Raw genomic sequence first — 18,342 nt, 5'->3', positions numbered from 1 at the left:
CCCGCCCCAGTGCTGTCCCCGGAGCCTGGGACCCGCACTCACGTTGCCGCCGCCGCCCAGCTCGCGCAGCGCGACATTCATGGTGGAGTAGGGGCCGGCGGCACCTTAGGGCTCCCGGCAGCTGGCCCTCGCCCAGGCCGCGGCCTCGGCCCCCCGCCCGGTCCCGCCACCGCACGCCATCACGGCCGCTGTCGCAGCCCCTCGCTCCGCCGTCGCCGCCGCCGCTGCCGCCGCCCCCGCCTGCCGAGCCCCCTCCCGCCGAGCGCCGCGCCCGGGGGTGGGGGGTAACGTGGGGGGAGGAGCGCGCCCGCCGCTGCCCGCCACCCTCCCTGCGTCCGGGCGTCACTCCGGTGCCCGCGGCCGCCCTCCGGCGACGCCGGGACCCCTCTCCTCTTCAGAATCAGCCTGACCCCTCCCAGCAACACCCTCTTGCAAGCCACCCATAATTTCCATGCCTTTGCCCCCAGGCCCGCACGCTGGTGATATTTCTTGGCCCTCCAGTCCCCACATTGCAGGCCTCCCCATCACCCTTGAACACCTTTAGGGAATGATGCTTTCGGGAGGAGCCTCTGCCCGCGGCAGTCCACACAGCCCCTCTTCAGCCCGCACACACACAGAGCAGCACTCGGGGGTTGACCCACATACGGGGTCTCCACACGGCATCTACCCAGAGAGCACACGGACCCAAAGGCCGCAGGCAGGCGCTCAGCCCAACACAGGGTCCACACGCACAGAGTACACGCCGCACACTCACCCTCTATACCTCTACAAGGCCCCCAGAGCCAACACACAGACTACACACACACAGCACACACACCTCACCCACACTCTGACTCCACTCTTCCCTGTTGCTTTGAGACTGCACTTTCACTCCCCAAGATAATCGTTGTCATCAGATCATCTCACAAAGGGAGGGTTACAGATGGTGACAAATTGGCAGGGAAAAAAGCAGCTATGCTCAGATATTTAAAGAAAAGACGTGCTAACACTTCTAACTTGAGGAAAGCAAACCATTTTATTTGGGAGGTTTACAAGAAAAAAAAAACCAAGCAATATTTAACTGAAAGGCAGTAGTGTGGTATCTATGCATGTGCCATCTGCCTTCCATATTGTCACTCCTTAATCAGTCCTGGTGCTATTGCCGTCTGCTGCACTGAAGAGTGCCTAGTGGGGTGTGTTTTTTGGTTTTGAGGGGCTTTTTTTTTTTTTTTGGCCAATTTTTTTTTTTAAAGTGCCTCATTCTCCTCCCTCCCTCTTCCCCCAACAGAGTACATGAATTTGACCTGAGAAGGCTCAGGATGTTGGCAAATCCATAATCCATTTCTCAACACTCACCTCCATCCTCAGCTTGCTGCATGAGGTTCTGACATGGGCTGTTCTTGTGGCTGAGAAAGGATGGATGATGAATTGATCAGGCTGAGAATGTTGGATTGCTTTCTTTGGCACTTACACACACACACATACACACAGACACACACACATACACACACCGCCAATTGCATGTTCTCAAATAGGAGACAGTACAGTATTATAGGTAGGCTGAAAGATTCTGGATTCAGACTCAATGTCCTCAGTTGAAAAATTGAAATAAAAGTAGTCCCCATATCAAAGGACGGTGTCCAGCACATATAGGGCACTCACTCAATGTGTAAGCTGCTCTTTTTGTGTTATTGTTAAAATCCTATGGAAAGAAAGGACAATCGTAAGGCTGTTATATTTCCTCCAGGTAGTAGATTCATTAGGTGTTCCCTGAGCAAGAGGCTTTCACATTCAGCCATACTGGGGTCTGTAGCAGCAAGGCCTTGGGATCACCACTTGGGACAAGTTTTTGGAGTTGTTCATGTTCGCTCTGATGGCAGTGTGGCATCACAGCTCTCACCTCTTTCCTTTATCACCCCCAAGGCTGGATGAAGGGGACCACGGCAGTGGGGACAGTCTTGGCAGGTGGGAAATCCCACCATGGCATGGCCAGGGTAGTGTAACCAAAGCTGCTACATAAGAACTTCCTGGCAACAGGCTCATTAGAAATAGTCCCATGGCTTCCCTGCCATGATGGAAATGACACATAGCCCTTTAGCACATGTCAGCGACTGCTATAAGGACTTTACATCCGGGTGCTCATCTACCGTCATGGAAATTATGAAGCCATTTTATGGATGAGGAAACTGAGGCATAAAGAGGCTAAGAGTAACATGGCTAGTAAGTAGCAGAGCTGGGATTCCAACCCAGGCAATCTGGCTGCTTTCTGGAGAGCACTTTGGCAACAGGAAGCAAAAGGAGGATATACTTCCTCCCAACATTAGTTGCTGGTCTTCCATCACATTTTCTCTGCAAGGGTCATGGGGAACACATCAGTTTTCAAAGCCAGACAGACCTGGACTGAAACCTGGGCTCAATTCTTGATCAGCTGTTAGGATATTTATCAAGTTACTTGAAAGCTCAGACCCTTAATTTTCTTCATCTGTAAAATGGGAATAGTCATCCGTGCCTCAGAGAGTTGCTGTGACAATTACATGCAGCCACTTAGGAGAGAGACTGGTACCTAGCTTTACAGTGTTCTCAGTTTCACCGGACTTACCCTAAATGCACATTTCCTTTCCATGTCTCTTTCCTGATTCAAATCATGTATTAGGCTCATAACTATTTCTGATTACATGTTAAATATCCTAGCATGAGAGGATCAGAGGTTGCTCTATTCTATAATTCTATTTTCTTTCCTCTGTGTTTATCACCTTTGTCTCTTTTTCCCTCTCTCATTCTATTATTTTTTTCTATCTTTTCTGCTCTTCTTTTTCTATTCCTAAAATGATCTTTCTTTTGGTGTCCCCCCCTAAACTGATTGTGAATTGAGAGGACATGGGCAATGGTTTATATGCTATATATATGTCCTTATATGTATTATATGTCCTTACAAGGACAAAGTAGACATGAAGATAACAAAACACATTAATGTCCAGTGTTGACAAAGATGGGAAATATGAGCACTGTCTACACTGCTGGTGGCTTAAAAATTGATATAACTTTTTTGGCAGTATGAATCAAAAGGTATAAGTGTGGGCACCTGAGTGGTTCAGTTGGCTAAGCATTTGCCTTCAGCTCAGGTCATGATCCCAGAGTCCAGTATCAAGTCCCACGTCAGGCTTCCTGTTCTGCAAAGAGTCTGCTTCTCCCTCTGCCCCTCCCCCAATTTGTTCTCTCAATCTATCCCTCTCTCCCTCAAATAAATAAATAATATCTTTTTTTTTAAGGTTGTAAGTGTATATACTCTGAACCAGAAAGTCTGATTCTGGGAAATGATTCCAGGAAATAAGCATTATCTCTAGGATGTTTGTATTAGTTAGCTTTTTTTTTTTTTTAAAGATTTTATTTATTTATTTGACAGAGAGAGATCACAAGTAGATGGAGAGGCAGGCAGAGAGAGAGAGAGAGAGGGAAGCAGGCACCCTGCTGAGCAGAGAGCCCGATGCAGGACTCGATCCCAGGACCCTGAGATCATGACCTGAGCCGAAGGCAGCGGCTTAATCCACTGAGCCACCCAGGCGCCCTATTAGTTAGCTTTTGCTGCAGAACAAAACTCCCCAAACTTTGTGGCTTAAAATAGCAAACATGTATCATTTCTTATGTACTGCAGGTTTATTGGATGGTTCTTCAGTTCCACATCAGCTCAGCAAGAATTGGATGGTGTAGCTGAATGGCCTCACTGCCATGTTTGGGCTTCAGTCAGGATGAGGGGGCCCTGGCTCTATGTGGTGTCTCCTTCTTCAGTAGCCTAGACTGGGCTCCTTCATATCGTGGTCTCAGGATGCCCAGAAACAAAAAGCGGGCCAACCCCAGTACACAAACAGTTTTCAAGCCTCTGCCTGCCCCACATATGCTAATGTCCCCATTGGGCAAAATAAGTCATATGGTCAAGCCCAGATTCAGGGAGGAAGAAATAGAATTTACTCCTGGATTGGAGGAGCTACAAAATATTGGGACCATTTTTTCCCTACAACATTTATTCATCACAGCATGGCCTGTAATAACAACAAAAACGAACAGGGGTGCCTAGGTGCCTCAATCGATTTAGAGACCGACTCTTGATTTCAGCTCAGGTCATGATCTCAGTGTCCTGGGATGGAGTCCCACTTCAGGCCCCCACTTCAGGCTCTGCACTCAGTGGGGAGTTTGCTTGAGGATTCTCTCCCTTTGCCCCTCTGTCAGCTCTCTCTCTCTCTCTCAAATAAATAAATAAGTCTTTAAACAAATAAACAAACAAAAAGAGTAGAGGACTGAAAAAATAAGAGTAGAGGTCTTGTTGAATAAATCAAACATGCAAAGAATGGCATAACAATGCAACATTTACAAAGAATGATAAGGAAGAATTAATGCTCTGGGGAAATGTTCTCCATCTAGAATTAGATGGGGGAGTAAAAGGGTTACAAAATCTCATTTTTGTTAAGCAAAAAAAGTATAAAAGCACAGATTTTTAAAAAGAGATTGGAAGGACAGCAAGAAAATGTTAGCATACCTAATGATGAGACTACTCTTAATTTCTTCCTTGGGCTCTCCTTAGGCTCTTCTACACAGCTGACAATTCTTTTGTCTTGCACTTACCTAAGCACCTTACATATGTTAATTTACTTAATCCTCACACTGACCCAATAAGATATAAGTATAGCAGTATCATTGTCCCTGTTTTACAGATGAGGAACCTAAGAGATAGGGAAGCTTACCAACACACCCAACGTCACACATCCGGCAGAAGGCAGATCCTAGATTTGATTCTAAACTCCATGCTCTTAATAAGTACTATTTCTTCTGAGTCAAGTGGTTTGTCTGGGTGGGACCAGAGTGTGATGTTTGGTAAATGGACTATACCCTTGGTTTTGAAACTTTAAAAAAATCATCAAAAACGTTTTATTGCAAAAGCAATATATTCAGGGCACCTGGGTGGCTCAGTGGGTTAAGAACCTGTGCCTTCTGCTCAGGTGATGATCTCAGGATACTGAGATGGAGCCATGCATCAGGCTCTCTGCTCAGTGGGGAGCCTGCTTCCTGCCCCCCCCACCTGCCTCTCTGCCTACTTGTGATCTCTCTCTGTCAAATAAATAAATAAAATCTTTTTTTAAAAAGGCAATATATTCCATAAATATATAGAATAAAAAGATGAAATTTCACCTGCCAGAATCCCAGGACCATCCTTAGAGAAAACCATTATTAGCAGTTTAGTATGTATCCTTCCAGATCTTTCTTTTATATGCATTTACATACCTAAACACACAGTGTGTAGGTGTGTATGCCTAAGCGTGTGTATATATTTTTTCTCTATATATGAATCACACTCCACAGTCATTATTTGGTGACACTTTGGCAGGCTTTGGAGATCTTACCCTGTCAATCCACACAGATCTGCCTTATTCTTTTTTTGTGATTTATCAGCCTCTCCTAAATAGAATGAGTCCCAGAAATACCTCCTGGTATGGACTTCCTTCAACAGGGTGAGAGAAAAGAGCCCCTAGAAAGAGTTTAAGGAAAGAGAAACATAGTCACCACAGGTGTCAAAAGATGACCCTAACCCTAACATATTTGTAACAGGTTACATTTATTTCCTAGGTTTGCTGTAACAAAATACCACAAACGGAGTGTCTTAAAACAACAGAAACTTATTTTCTCACAGTTCCAGAGGTGAAAAGTCCAAAATCAAAGTATCGGTAGGACCATTCCCCCTGGTAAGGCTCTAAGGAAGAATCCTTCCTTGCCTCTTCCAGCTTCTCATGGTTCCCAGCAATCCTTAGCGTTCCTTGGCTTGTAGGAACTCCTATCTCTCCTTCTTCATATAGCGTTCTTCCCTGTGTGTATGTGTCTTTGTGCATCAGTCCTCTTATAAAAACATCAGTGACTGGATTTAGGACCCACTCTAATACAGTATGACTTCATTTTAATTTAACTAATTATACCTGCAAAGACCCTATTTCCAAATAGGTTTACATTCTGAGGTTCCAGGTGGATGTAAATTGGGGGAGCTATTCAACCTGATACACAGGCTTAAAGTTTCCAACTGAATAAAAGTGCCACTATTACTCAAATGTCAAAAAGCTTAGTATTCTGTTTAGAACATATAGATCAAGTCCACTAGGTTTTGAGAGACTTTCAGCTGAGAAATTCAATGTACTGTCACAAAAGTTCAAATAAACTTAATTTCATTTCAGTTGTGAAGATGAATTTTCACCTCATGGACAGGGATGTAGAACTTCAGAATTTTAAGTAGAGGATCACAGTTTAACACACACACACGCACACCCCTGCATTTTTTTTTAAGATTTTATTTATTTATTTGACAGAGAGATCACAAGCAGGCAGAGAGGCAGGCAGAGAGAGGAGGAAGCAGGCTCCCCACTGAGCAGAGAGCCTGATGCGGGGCTCGATCCCAGGACTCTGAGATCATGACCTGAGCCGGAGGCAGCGGCTTAACCCACTGAGCCACCCAGGCGCCCACACCCCTGCATTTTTACAACGTAGCTGTAGCTTATGTCATTCTGTATCTTCACAATTTTGTACTTAGGTCTTTTGCTTTAATCATGATCTATCACACACATCAGGGACAGGAATAAGATTATTTAAGAAAGAGCTAACCAAATGAATTCCAAGTTCAATGGTTATTTCTCCAAACTTTTCACTCTGGGAGTAGACAAGAGAATAATTTCAATTCCCCAGTGCTCTCATCTCATCCTTGGCAAGAACTCTGATGGTCCCTTTAGCACTTTCTGGTGAGGCACAGTTCATTACCTCCTGAGACAATCCACTTCATGTCAGGATGACAATTTCATCTACAAAACTGTCCTTAATGTATGTTCTGTCATCTCCAGTGCTTCAGACTAGAACACAGAGGCTCAGAGAGGTATGCATATTATGCAAACAGATGAGGAAAAGCTTGGAGGGATATCCATGAAAGGTTTCATGTAATTTTCTGCATTTTCCTAAAATATTACAAGTATAAGTGAACGAATTTTTTTAAGATTTTATTTTTAAGTAATCTCTACACCCAAAGAAGGGCTTGAACCTATAACCCCGAGATCATAAATGGCACACTCCACTGACTGAGCCAGCCAGGCACTCCAAAGTGAATGTAGTTTTAAAAACTATAATTATGGGGCCTTCAGTTCAAGGTCCCACAGAAAGTGGCAGAGCCAGGATTGGAACCCATTTCTAGACAACCTCCAGTGGGGGTAGAATTTTCTGGACTCTCTCCTAATGACCCTGAGCTCCAGCATCTCTTGTCCTTCCGGATCTCAGGGCTCCTTTCATTCCAGCTGGGCCTCCAGCTTTGGCCCTCATCCCGGAGAGCAGGATGAAGCGGAGGAGGACTTGATAGGCATAGGCCTCTAGGTCTGGGGCCTTGAGTGAATCCTGCACAGATGTATTCTCTGGCACTACTCCCGTTGCCAGTCCTGATTCCTGAGGGCAGCCACCATGGCATTAGCCTCTGTATCCCTGGGACTAACATTTGATGAGGAGTTGGAAGAAGGAGACCCAGCACCAGGTAGCTTTACTAACTGTGTGATTTGAAGGGGAGGAGGTAAAGCGCTTCAGCGACAGTGGAGAACCCCTCAGCCTCGGGTATGTACTGGATGTACAGGAGGCTTATTACCCTAATCATCGTTGTCGTCAGCTACGCCAAGTGTGGGACCTCCCCCCACCTTCCAAGGCCAGTGATTGCGCCAGAGCCCCTGCGTGCTAGCAAGTAGGTGACGCTGTTGCTGACGGCCGGCTGGGGGTACGGCAGAGGAGAGAATGCTTTCCCTTCTGTACAGCGGGAACTGTCACGTGACCCCCCGCAACGCTGGCGGGCGTACCCTCTGTCCCTCTTCTTCTGCCTCCGGATACCCACGGGCGCGCGCCGCGTCCTCAGGCGCTCCTGGCTTCCCCGCGTCACCTGCAGCCAGGGCGCCCCCCGCGACGCCGCCATTCATGCCTTCTACAGAGCGCGCGCAACCCAAACCTCCAGGGCCAGGAGAACTGCGGGGCACGGGAGGCGCTTTGAGCTAGAGTTTCGAAGCCAGCAGCAGGGGTGGGGGGTCTACCCTGGTGCGCGCGCGTCGGCCCAGTTACCGAGATTCTTCCTAGGAGAGACCGAAATACAGACTCAGGAGATGGTAAAGTGGCACGTAGGTACGGGGGCCAAGCATGGAGACATACAGAAAGGCAGAGACACTTCTAAGAAACAGAAGTAGGCAGAGACTGTGACACAAAGAGATCCGGGACGCAGAAACAGATACAGACACAGAGAGATAGACTGACACATAGATAGGCAGACACAGACACAGACGGGCAGTCAAAGAAACACTCTAGAGAAACAGTTTAGGACCCAAAGACCAATCCGACACAAACGCGCCAACCGCGGTGACACCACCCACCCGCCGGAGCTATTCCCGCGTCCGCGTGTTTCGCACAGTCCAGCTCACTTAACCGGTGTGGGACACCCCCCCCCCAGCTTGTTTCCGGAGTCCCCCCTTTCGAATGTGTCCAGACTCCTGGCTTCTGGCCCCGCCTCCCAATTCCCAGTCCCCCTTCCTCGCCTCTAGGAGCCTCCTTGCCAGACCCTCCACCCGCCCCTTGGGTGCCGGTCTCCCTCCCGCCCCCTACTCCCCAGTCCCGCCTCTCCCGGCCAGATTCTGCACTTGTTGGCCGGTACAAATCGTTCAGCCGCCACTCCCGCCTCGTGCAGGACCCTCCCACTAACACTCGCAGCCCTCGGTTGAGTGCCGAGCGCTCTCCGGTCCGCCCCCCCCGCCCGCCCCGCCTCTCTCCCTCTGTCGGTGCCCGCCCCACCTCCACCGCGCCCCGCCTGCCGCGCTCTGCGGCAGTCGGGTGCTCATCGTCATTCCGCTCCTGCCGCCGCCGCCACCCCCGCCCCCCCGCGCACCGCCCCCGCCCGGTCCCCGTCACCACCTCCGCCGCCGCCGCCGCCGCCTGCCCAGCGGCCCGGGAGGCGGAGGCGCGGGGGAGGAGGCCCCGCTTGGCTCCGCAGCCCCGGATGCTGCATGACTTCATCCTTCCGCCGGCTCCCCTGCTGAGCTAGGGCCGGTCCGGCAGCTAGCCCGCCGCCCGCGCCCCGCCGCAGTCCCGCGCCCACCCCGCGCCCGCCATGTCCGAGATCCTGCCCTACAGTGAAGACAAGATGGGCCGCTTCGCCGCCGACCCCGAGGGCTCCGACCTCTCCTTCAGCTGCCGCCTGCAGGACACCAACTCCTTCTTCGCGGGCAACCAAGCCAAGCGACCCCCCAAGCTGGGCCAGATTGGCCGAGCCAAGAGAGGTATGCGGCCGGGGCCCGGAGTCGCCGCTTGACCCAGAAACCCTTCGCCGGGCGCCCCCCGGCTGCGGTTCCCCGCCAAGCTCCCGCAGCTCTTGCCGCAGACCAGCGCAGCCAGCCGCTCGCCGGCCGGGGTTTCGGGAGGGGGGGTGTCCCCGCTGCAGTCTTGTGTCCCTCTCTTCCCCTCTCCCGGGAACGCAGTGCCCCGGATTCGACGATCGCCACCTCTGGAAGTAGAGCCCTGACACCCGGGCAAGGGGGAGGGGCCGGCCGGGGCATCTGGGGCTGCCTGAAGTGGGAACGTGGGGAGACCGGCCGCTTCTTCAGGATCAAAGGCTAAGTCGGTGGATGCTTCGGAAGAACCTTCGGGTGGGAAGGGACGTCCGACTGGAGAGAGGACGGGGGGGGGGGTCCGGGGATTCGGTTGTCCTCGTTGTTTGCATGGGGAGGGGGCTCTGTTGGTACCAGCATCGGAAGAGGGATTCAAGAGGCGAGAGGGTTCGGAAGAGGGTTGGACTAGGTGAAGATTCTGTTTGAGAAGGGGGTCTGTCGAAGAGGGGGCTCCCACGAGCAAAAGGATGATCAGCTCGGATAGAGGAAAGCTCAGGCGGCGGGAGGGTTTGGACTGGGAGATTGAACTGCCGGTTGGAACGGGGGGCGTTCCTCCATAGGGAGGGGAGGAGGGCCTGTGGGAACTGGGCTACGCGGAGGGTCCAGTCGGCAAGAGAATTCGGATGGGGAGGGCACTTTGGCACGGGCATCCGAGGGGCGTCACTGGGCCACGGGAAATAGCTGTTCGGGGCGCGAGGACGTGGGGCCCATTCTTGCCGCCGCCGCCCCCTGAGGCCGCGCGGCTGACGCGCTTTCTCCCTGCGCAGTGGTGATCGAGGATGACCGGATAGACGACGTGCTGAAGGGGATGGGGGAGAAGCCGCCGTCCGGAGTGTAGACGCGCCGGCTCGGGCGGCGGGCTCCGGGCCCAGCCCCGCAGCGGCCAGGAGCGCGGGCCGGCTATGCGGCTGCCGGCGCCCCCCGCCCCGGCCCAGGCGCCCGCCGGCGGGGGCTGCAGGGCCGCGCCGCCTTCGGGTTGGAGTCGCTGCCGCCGCCGCCTGGCACTCCGGAGCTGTCCGCTTCAGCACCACGGCGGCGGCGGCGGCGGCGGCGGCGCGGACCCGCCCGGAGCCCGCCGCCGCGCTCATGCACTTTAGAACCTCGGGCCGCAGCCCCACCCCGCACACCGGAACGGACACAGAGACCCGCGGCCCTCACCCCCCGACCCGCCCCCTCCCGCACGGCTCCCCTGCCCCGCCCCTCTCCGGCCGGTCTGGTCTGCAGAGTCGGCTGCCGGCCGGTGTTGAACCGCGCGCGCAGCCAGGGATGTTTGGCTGCGTATTTGCATGAGCTTCCCACCTACCTGAGCCCAGCCCTCCAGGCCGCTCCCTGACTCCCACCCTGTCTGGCGTGACCCCAGCCTCAGCCTCTTTCTAAGGGACTTCCTCAGCACATTTGTATTTTTATATCCGACTCTTTGTTTACTGGCTCCCTCATGGTTCATGCCCCCCACCCCACCCCCAGTCTCGGCCACGCTCTTCTGCGCCTGGCAGATAGGATGGGTGTTGAGTCTGAGATGGAACAAGCCCCCAACATGGTAACCAACCACATGGCCAGTCTGCTCACTCTCTGGCAGACCCCTCCTCTCAAGGTATCACCTTCCAAGGGCCCAGGTCTGATTTTACCTTGGACCCCTGCATCCTGCCCCTGGGAACCAAAGTGAGGACTGCTGTGCACCTTTGGATGACACCTGTGGCCCTGGAGAGGTTTTCAACCCAGGGGTGTTCTTTGTAAATGTTCTCCATCCTCACTGTACCAGGAGTGTGTGAATAAACACAGACCTCCCTGTGTGTGTGTGACCACTGTTTTGGTCTGCTCAGGACCCAGGCCGAGATGGCTCCAATCCCGTTTGGGGAGGGGGGCAGGTGCTTGGGAGTGTCAGGTGCAGGTTGCTGGCAGGGAAGGGTTGCCAAGGAAACAAGCAGGCCAGTCTGGCCTGAGAAGTTCATTACAATGTAGCTTCCTGGGGTAAATAAACATTCTAAGCAGGATAGGAGACTAGAGTTGGAGCTGAAGCTGGGATCAGAAGCATAAAACAATCTTGATTCAAAGTCTGCACCCTCTGTTGGATAAATCCAGGTTGAATGGGGGTCGATAATAGGCCCCAGGGATGCAGGTCTCAGAGTCTGGCTGGCATACGGAGGGGATGTGCTGAGCTTTGCCCTAGGGGATGAATCACTGGTGGTTCACTATGGTAAGGGAGGAAGTTGAGGAATTCAGGAAAAATCTGAGGAACCCAAGAAGGAAACCAGAAACCTGGGATCTGGGATCTAGTTTGACCTGGGCTGTATTGTTTCATGTGGGGTTGCTCCCATCAGCTCTATCTTAGGCATGAGGCCTCTGGGATTGTGAGCACCTTGAATCAAACCCTAAGCCCTGAGTCAGGAATTCCGAGTACTTGAAGAGCCCAAGACAGAAAGGCAGGGAAGGCCAGAGGACCATGCCTCTGGCCTCACAGCTGAATGGCATGGAGGAAGTCCTCGTGATCTGAGTCCTGGAGGAAGCAGGGTGCGATGGAAGGTCGAGGGGGTGAGAGGATCTGGGTTCCAATGGCCAGCTGGGCCACAGTGAGCTCTCTGCCCTTCTGCATGATGTAAAGATGGAAGTGGAAACCGCTGCCATAGGTTGCATGCCTCAGGGACCAGCTATATCGCGCTTGGGCATAGTGTCTGATCCGAAAGTGGGGAGCAGCTGAGGTCAATGAGATGAACCGACCTTCATGGACCAGCACCCGGCTCACCTGCAAGGCAGACAGAGAAGTCACTGGTGAGGAGTCCATCTCCAGGTTTTCAAAGGTCAGTATGACCCCAGATACCCTTGCAGGTACCACCCTGAATCCCGTAGCTCAGGGCTCTCCATGGAAAGAGTGAGTCTCCTCTCTGGCCCTAGTCATTCCATGGAGGTAGGGCTATATTCAACACAGGCAGGACATGGGAATGATGTCAGGAGCAGGGGCACTGCTTTCCTGTAAACTACTCACTCTCCTGGTCTGTATTACCTATCTGGAACCTGGCTGCTACCTCATCCCTATGGCAACCCAGTAGCCAATCATCAGCACCTGTGAGCCTGGCCACTCTAGCCCCCTATAATCTTGACCCAGCTTAACCACCCCCCCTCCTTCAGGTAACTGCAGTGCTGAAGGTGACCCACCACCTGCTCCAAACTATGCCTCCTTCCAGCCTCTGAGTTCTTTCAATCTCCTGAAACCCCAGTCTCCCAAAACCCACCTCTTGGTCTGGCCTCCTTTCTTGTTGCTCCCTCACCTCACTTAGCACCTGGTCCACAGTGTGGACACCCTCAGAAGACACATTCCAGGGATCCCGTTCTCCAGCTAACAGGGCATCCAGCATGCCCTTCTCGAGCACCACGTCGAAGGAGCCACTGGGGAAGTCCAGGGCCCGCACATCCATGGTCTCCCAGCGCAGCGAGGGCACATGGGCGTAGCGAGTCTGCATCGCAGCCACTACTACTGATGAATAGTCCACACTGGTCACATCAGGGAAGCCTCCAAGGAACAGCTCGTAGCTCAGGGCACTGTTCCCACAGCCTGGGGTGGGAAGGGTCAGAATGGGTGGCAAAAGGGCTAGGTTAGCTTTGGTTCTCACTTGCCCCAATTATCCATCCACTCTTGGCCGATTTGCTCTCAGCCTAAACCCTCCCGTATGGAAGGAAAAGAACCATGTACAAAAAAGCACAAGCCTTGGAGTCATACAGACCTCGGCCCATATCCTGCTCTAACATTCTGAGCTGTACAGACTAGGGGCAAGTTGTTTTCATACCAGGAACTTGGAATTTCCTATTCAGAAAAATGGAGATAGCAATGCCTAGCCTACATGCAGAATGTGATACGCTAAATTTAAAAACTAAAGGAGTTGGAGAGTAGCTGAAGGTGCTCTGAACTTCCGAGTTCAAAGATCTAGATTCTGACAGCCATGGTGAATCATTCAACTCCGAGCCTATTCCCTCCTACTCAGAGTTGGGATACTATTGGCATCATTAGGACCATCATATTACTATTAGGACACTAGTAGTATTTTTTTTAAAAGATTTTATTTATTTACTTGACAGACAGAGATCACAAGTAGGCAGAGAGGCAGGCAGAGAGAGAAGAGGAAGCAGGCTTCCTGCTAAGCAGAGAGCCCGATGTGGGGCTTGATCCCAGGACCCTGGGATCATGACCCAAGCCGAAGGCAGAGGCTTTAACCCACTGAGCTACCCAGGCGCCCGGATACTAGTAGTATTATCCTAATTCCTAACCTCTCAGAGAAGCTTTGATCATATCAGCCCTGGGAAGACGTCATGTTAGGGATTACTATCCTACTTCAGTTTCCAGGGGCAGAATTAACAAGTGTAGGGGAACTTGATGGGGACACACAGTAGGGCTGATTCCTTGTAATTCCTTAATGTATTAAGCACTACATTTGGGTTCTGCAGATGAATAGGGAGCTCATGCACTACATTTGGGTTCTGCAGATGAATAGGGAGCTCATGCTCTGGTGGGAAGAAAAGATGTACATTCCTGCAATTGCGACATAATGCAATGAGAGTTTCAATAGGGACGGGCTGTGAAAACACATAGTATGGCTCCTGTCCCCACCTCTGTTGGGGCAGCCAAGGCTTTCACAGAAGTTGACAACCAATCAGAGTCTTGAAGGACCCTAACACTCTGGTGGGAAGTTCCTGGAAAGCAGTTCCAGAAGGCAGAGTACGGGGAGAGAAGGAGTGAAGGTTAGAAGACAGGATCCACAACACGGTAGGTATGACTTCCTAAGATGGCATGCTGGATCTCTTTTGGTCAGTCTTAGCCTGGGAATGGAGCTGGAGGACAGTTCTGGTGGCCCCACAGGGGATCCCCAGCTCTTGGGATTAGATTGCTCTTAATCCCCATTTGCCTCCTAAAAGGATCATGGGATCAGCTGTTAGGATAGCCCTAATCTAGCAGGGCTTGGTACTTGAACAGGGCACTCAAAAGCTGCTGGCTGGTCCTTGGCTGCCCCTTCCTGTGTTCCTCCTCAGATCCTACAGCTGAGAGACAGTACTATCTTGCCTGGGAAAACCCAGTTTGTGTTTTTCCACACTGGAACCATAACAAGCCTGGGGAGATATACCACATCGGTGAGAGGTGAGGGTGGCTTTGCAATAGACCCTAAGTGAGTTCAAGATGAAATCCCAGTGGGTTATCTGACCCACGATCCCCTCACCATCCCACGCCCAACCTCATAGGCCCTCAGAGCTCTGCCCAATTGTGGACAAACCCAAATTTCCTTCCTTTTTTCCCCTTGGTACAGGAATGGCAGCTTCCAAGAGAACTTTACTAAGGATGAAGGGAGAACAAAGCCTGCCCACAGAGCCAATCATGCTTACAAAGCAGTGATTTCTCAGTAATTGAAGGCTGGCAACGAAGAAGGGGCCTGGGAAGGCCACTGCCTTCCTGCGTTAAGCTTTAAGGAAGCAGAGCCCTGGAGAACTGAGCCACATCCAAGAACTCTTTACACAGGAGCCCAGAGCTATGTGGATGCAATCCCAATAACAAGAGACAGAGGCGTAAGCCAAAATACCAATTCATTAACTTATTATAGGAAAAATAACATCTTAGGGACTGAGCAGTTTGTCAATCCTCTCTGGTCAGTCCCTTCTCTCTCTATAGGAAATACAAACTGAAGCCAAATTAGGATCAGAAGCACAGAATCTAACAAGGAGAGAGAATCAGAGTTGGGTGATATTGGCAAAGCTGGGACAGCCATACGCAAGCACCTGCCATGAAGATCTTCCAGCCATAGGTACCAGACACACAAGATCTCAGGCAGGGTACTCTGTTCTCTGGACAATCCTGGAGAGACTGCCCCCTGACTCCCATTTTCAATAACAATGATAGCTAACAGTCACTGAACACTGGGTTCTATGCTAAGCACTTTATAAGAATTATCTCAATTTATCTTCAAGGTAGCTCCATATAGAAGATACTGTTATTACCATTACCATGTTCTCAATGGGGGATAATGAGGCTGCCCAAAGTGGATAAGGAACTTTCCCAAGGTCACACAATCAGTGATAGAGCCAGAATTTGGATACAGGTCTATCTCACACCAGAACCAGAACTCTTAAACCACTATACTACACCGTCTCCCAGTTTTCAAGAGGTCTACTCACCTTCAGTAGTAACATTCTGTCTTTAGCTACATCAGCATGACCATTAGGCTTTCATTCACATCATTCACAATGTGGCCATTTTATCAGTCTCAACAGAGTTCAGATGCCTCTCTGTGCCCATCTGTGTTGTGCAACAAGAGAAACAGAAGCTCTGGAGTAGGATAGCACCCTTCACCAATTACTTGCTGCATGACAACAGTGGACCCTGTCAGTGCTCTGACTCAATCCCCTTGGAGTGCTCCTAGGTTTTGGCATGGGTTTGCTTTTGACATTTTGCATCTCTGACACTTCAGGCTGAAACCACCCTCAGGGAGGCTTTGCCTGTGATCACAATCCTGCTTGGCCTTTTCCCCTTCCCTGTTCCCTCACACTCTTAACAATTTCTCCTGCAACCACTTTCCTAATAAATGACTGGGACATGAATCTTCACCTTAGGGTTTGCTTCTGGGGAATCCAACCTGAGACAATGATACAGAGCAAGGTCACCAAATCCAGCCTGCCACCTGTTTTTATAAAGTTTTACTGGTACACGGCTACTATGTATCATTCACTTCCGTATTGTCTGTGGCTGCTTTTCCAGTAGAGCAGCAGTCCTGAGTAATGGTGACGGAAACTAAATAGGTTGCAAAGCCTAAGATATTTACTACCTGGCCATTTTCAGAAAAAGTTTACCAACTCCTAATCAAGAGTAAGTCTTATAATAATTATCACTCACCTCGATGGGTTGTTATGAGGACTACATATGTTAGAAGGGGCCCAGCACACTCTCTAGAACCTGCCAGGTGCTCAACTTACATTTGCTTTAGGTGGAGTGTAACATAAGGTATTCCCAAGTTGTAGGTCCTGTTCTTAGATCTGGGAAATCTTTCCAGGAAAGCATTCCTCTCATTTTTAAATTTTTCTCCCCTCTATCCAGAAAAGGGTACCTTCCGGTCTGGCAGATTTTAAGGCAGTGTTATTCTGCCAATCACTAAGCATGAGAATCAGTTGTGGGCCTGTTGAAACTATAGAATCCCAAGGCCCATTTTAGACCATCCCTAGACTCTCAGGGTAGGATCCACCTTTCCAGGTGATTTTGGTGGACACCAAAGCTTGAAAAACACAGGAGATTTATGGTAAATTTATAAATAAATATAATGGTTTTAAAGCAAACAATTCAACAGAGTTTTTAACTCTGGGGAGAAGGGGTTTGGGGGACCATGCAGAAAAGTTTGAATATACATGGGGCCTTTTATGTTGCTAGGCATTGTCCTAGATAGCTTTCATACTTAATCATTTAAAAAAGACAATAAATAAGTACTCTTATTTTTTAAAGGCTGAGAAAATGAAGGTGTAGAAATTTAGGTGTTTTTTCCATGACTCCACAGCTAAGATTCTATGTTTTTGCCCATGATTCCACAGCTAAGGTTACATAAGCGAAGATTCCAACATAATTAACTACCTCCAGGGTCCAAGTTCTTAAATACCGGGTTATACGTCCTTTCTAGTCCCAGGAATGTTCTATTTCTCAAATTGAATAGGGCATACAAATGCATTAGACTTATTATTCATACTTTCCACATATGCTGTATTATAGATGTCTCATATATATACGAAATATTTCATTTAAACATACACATGCTTTTACAAATACCAAACTAAAAACTAAATTGGAAGGAAACCTATTCCTCAAACTTCACTAGAGCCCCCAAGGCTGGCAGTGGGAGAGAAAGAACCCCAGGGCGCAGCTGGACCTCTCAGAGCCCCACCGTGCATCCCTGCATTTGTACTCTCCCCACCCCCCGCTGTGGAGAACCCCCCCCCAACCCCATCTTGGCTGCAATCTCCCATCCGACCTCAGAGGGCGCTGTTCTCGTCCTCACTGCACCTGGGACACAGGACCAAGTGTCAGGACTGGGAGTGTGGAGAGAGGTCTCTCCAGGTGACAGTGGCTTCCGGTGCCCATTGGCGCTAACAGATAAACGTTTGGCATCGTGCTCGAGGTGCCTGAACGTTCCTTATCCTACTTGAGCTCGTAGTTCCATTTCTAGAAGTAAATCTGAAGCTCAGAACGGGTTCATAACTTGTCCTAAGTCATACAGCCAACTAGCAATGGGACTTGAAGTAGATCCTCTGAGCTCTCCAGTACTCGAGGCTGTCTCCCCGAGAGTCCGGAACAGGGTCCTAGAATACCTACAAACTCGGACTTATAAACTTTCTCCGGCGGGGGGCGGAGCTTGGACTAAGACACTCTCTTGGCTCCCGCGGCCCTGGCGAAATACTGCCGAGATTATGAGGGTAGGGGATCTTGGCTGGTGAGAGGGACAAACAGACTCTGGAAAGCGGAAAGGGCCGGGGCAGCTCAGCCCGCTCCATTTGGGGTGGGGAGCTCCGGGACTACCCACCTAGCACGAGGATACGGTCTTCGGGCCGCAGCTCAGGCTCCAGGAGGGCACGGAAAGCGGAGAAGTCCCCAAACCACTCGTAAGGGGCAGAGTCAGCCGCATTCCGGTAGCGCTGATCCCAGTACTGAACCTCGCGGTACCTGCAGTTCTGCTCTGGTATCTCTGGCGGGGGCATTGGGGACGGTGGAGAGGCCATGCTTGCAGCTTCAGGGCCTCCAGGGCACACCTCCAGCACCTTTGGACCGGGCTTGGCGCCCGTGTAGCCAATAGGCACGGTATCATTCGGGAGGTGTGGCCCTTGTGTCTCCGCCCACCACCTGCAGTTGCTCAACACAAACACGTGGAACTTCCGTCCTCTGGTGAGCGCTCTTTGAAGAATACTCCGGGTGGGAAAATCCTATCGT

At 50.8% G+C, this 18,342-nt stretch overlaps 2 protein-coding genes across 13 annotated transcripts in view; one reads left to right on the top strand and one right to left on the bottom strand.

Moving 5' to 3' along the window:
• ECE2 (endothelin converting enzyme 2) overlaps positions 1-18,218 on the bottom strand; it is a 31,697-nt gene extending 13,479 nt beyond the window's left edge. For 6 of the 10 annotated variants that reach the window (XM_047731850.1, XM_047731861.1, XM_047731886.1 and 3 more), the window contains exon 1: positions 43-219. In XM_047731850.1, coding sequence (XP_047587806.1) covers positions 43-81 — 39 coding nt within the window. In that variant the 5' untranslated portion in view covers positions 82-219. Of the gene's footprint in view, positions 1-42; positions 220-538; positions 737-11,336; positions 12,145-12,667; positions 12,952-17,938 lie in introns of those variants that run through there. The other 4 variants (XM_047731893.1, XM_047731898.1, XM_047731873.1 and 1 more) reach the window with 4 other exon arrangements.
• Positions 8,873-11,308, top strand: CAMK2N2 (calcium/calmodulin dependent protein kinase II inhibitor 2). Of its 3 annotated transcripts, none has more exons than XM_047731899.1 (3): positions 8,873-9,296; positions 10,172-10,231; positions 10,470-11,308. In XM_047731899.1, the coding sequence occupies exons 1-3, from the start codon at positions 9,128-9,130 to the stop codon at positions 10,499-10,501; spliced, it is 261 nt and encodes an 86-aa protein (XP_047587855.1). In that variant the 5' UTR covers positions 8,873-9,127; the 3' UTR covers positions 10,502-11,308. The 3 variants fall into 3 exon arrangements, with proteins under 3 accessions (XP_047587855.1, XP_047587857.1, XP_047587856.1); XM_047731901.1 differs by having other exon boundaries at positions 8,877-9,296; positions 10,172-10,245; positions 10,478-11,308; XM_047731900.1 differs by having other exon boundaries at positions 8,878-9,296; positions 10,172-11,308.
• Positions 18,219-18,342: the final 124 nt, after the last annotated feature.

This window comes from Lutra lutra, chromosome 1, assembly GCF_902655055.1.
Source record: "Lutra lutra chromosome 1, mLutLut1.2, whole genome shotgun sequence".
Taxonomy (NCBI): Eukaryota; Metazoa; Chordata; class Mammalia; order Carnivora; family Mustelidae; genus Lutra; species Lutra lutra.
The sequence above is the reverse complement of the archived record's forward strand: the minus strand, read 5'-3'. Positions and strand labels throughout refer to the sequence as shown.

Excerpts from the sequence above, each read along its gene's own strand:
- CAMK2N2 (XM_047731899.1), top strand. The coding sequence starts at position 9,128 with ATGTCCGAGATCCTGCCCTACAGTGAAGACAAGATGGGCCGCTTCGCC. Across the intron at positions 9,297-10,171 it reads GATTGGCCGAGCCAAGAGAG|TGGTGATCGAGGATGACCGG; the intron begins GTATGCGGCCGG and ends CTCCCTGCGCAG. Across the intron at positions 10,232-10,469 it reads GATGGGGGAGAAGCCGCCGT|CCGGAGCCCGCCGCCGCGCT; the intron begins CCGGAGTGTAGA and ends GCGCGGACCCGC.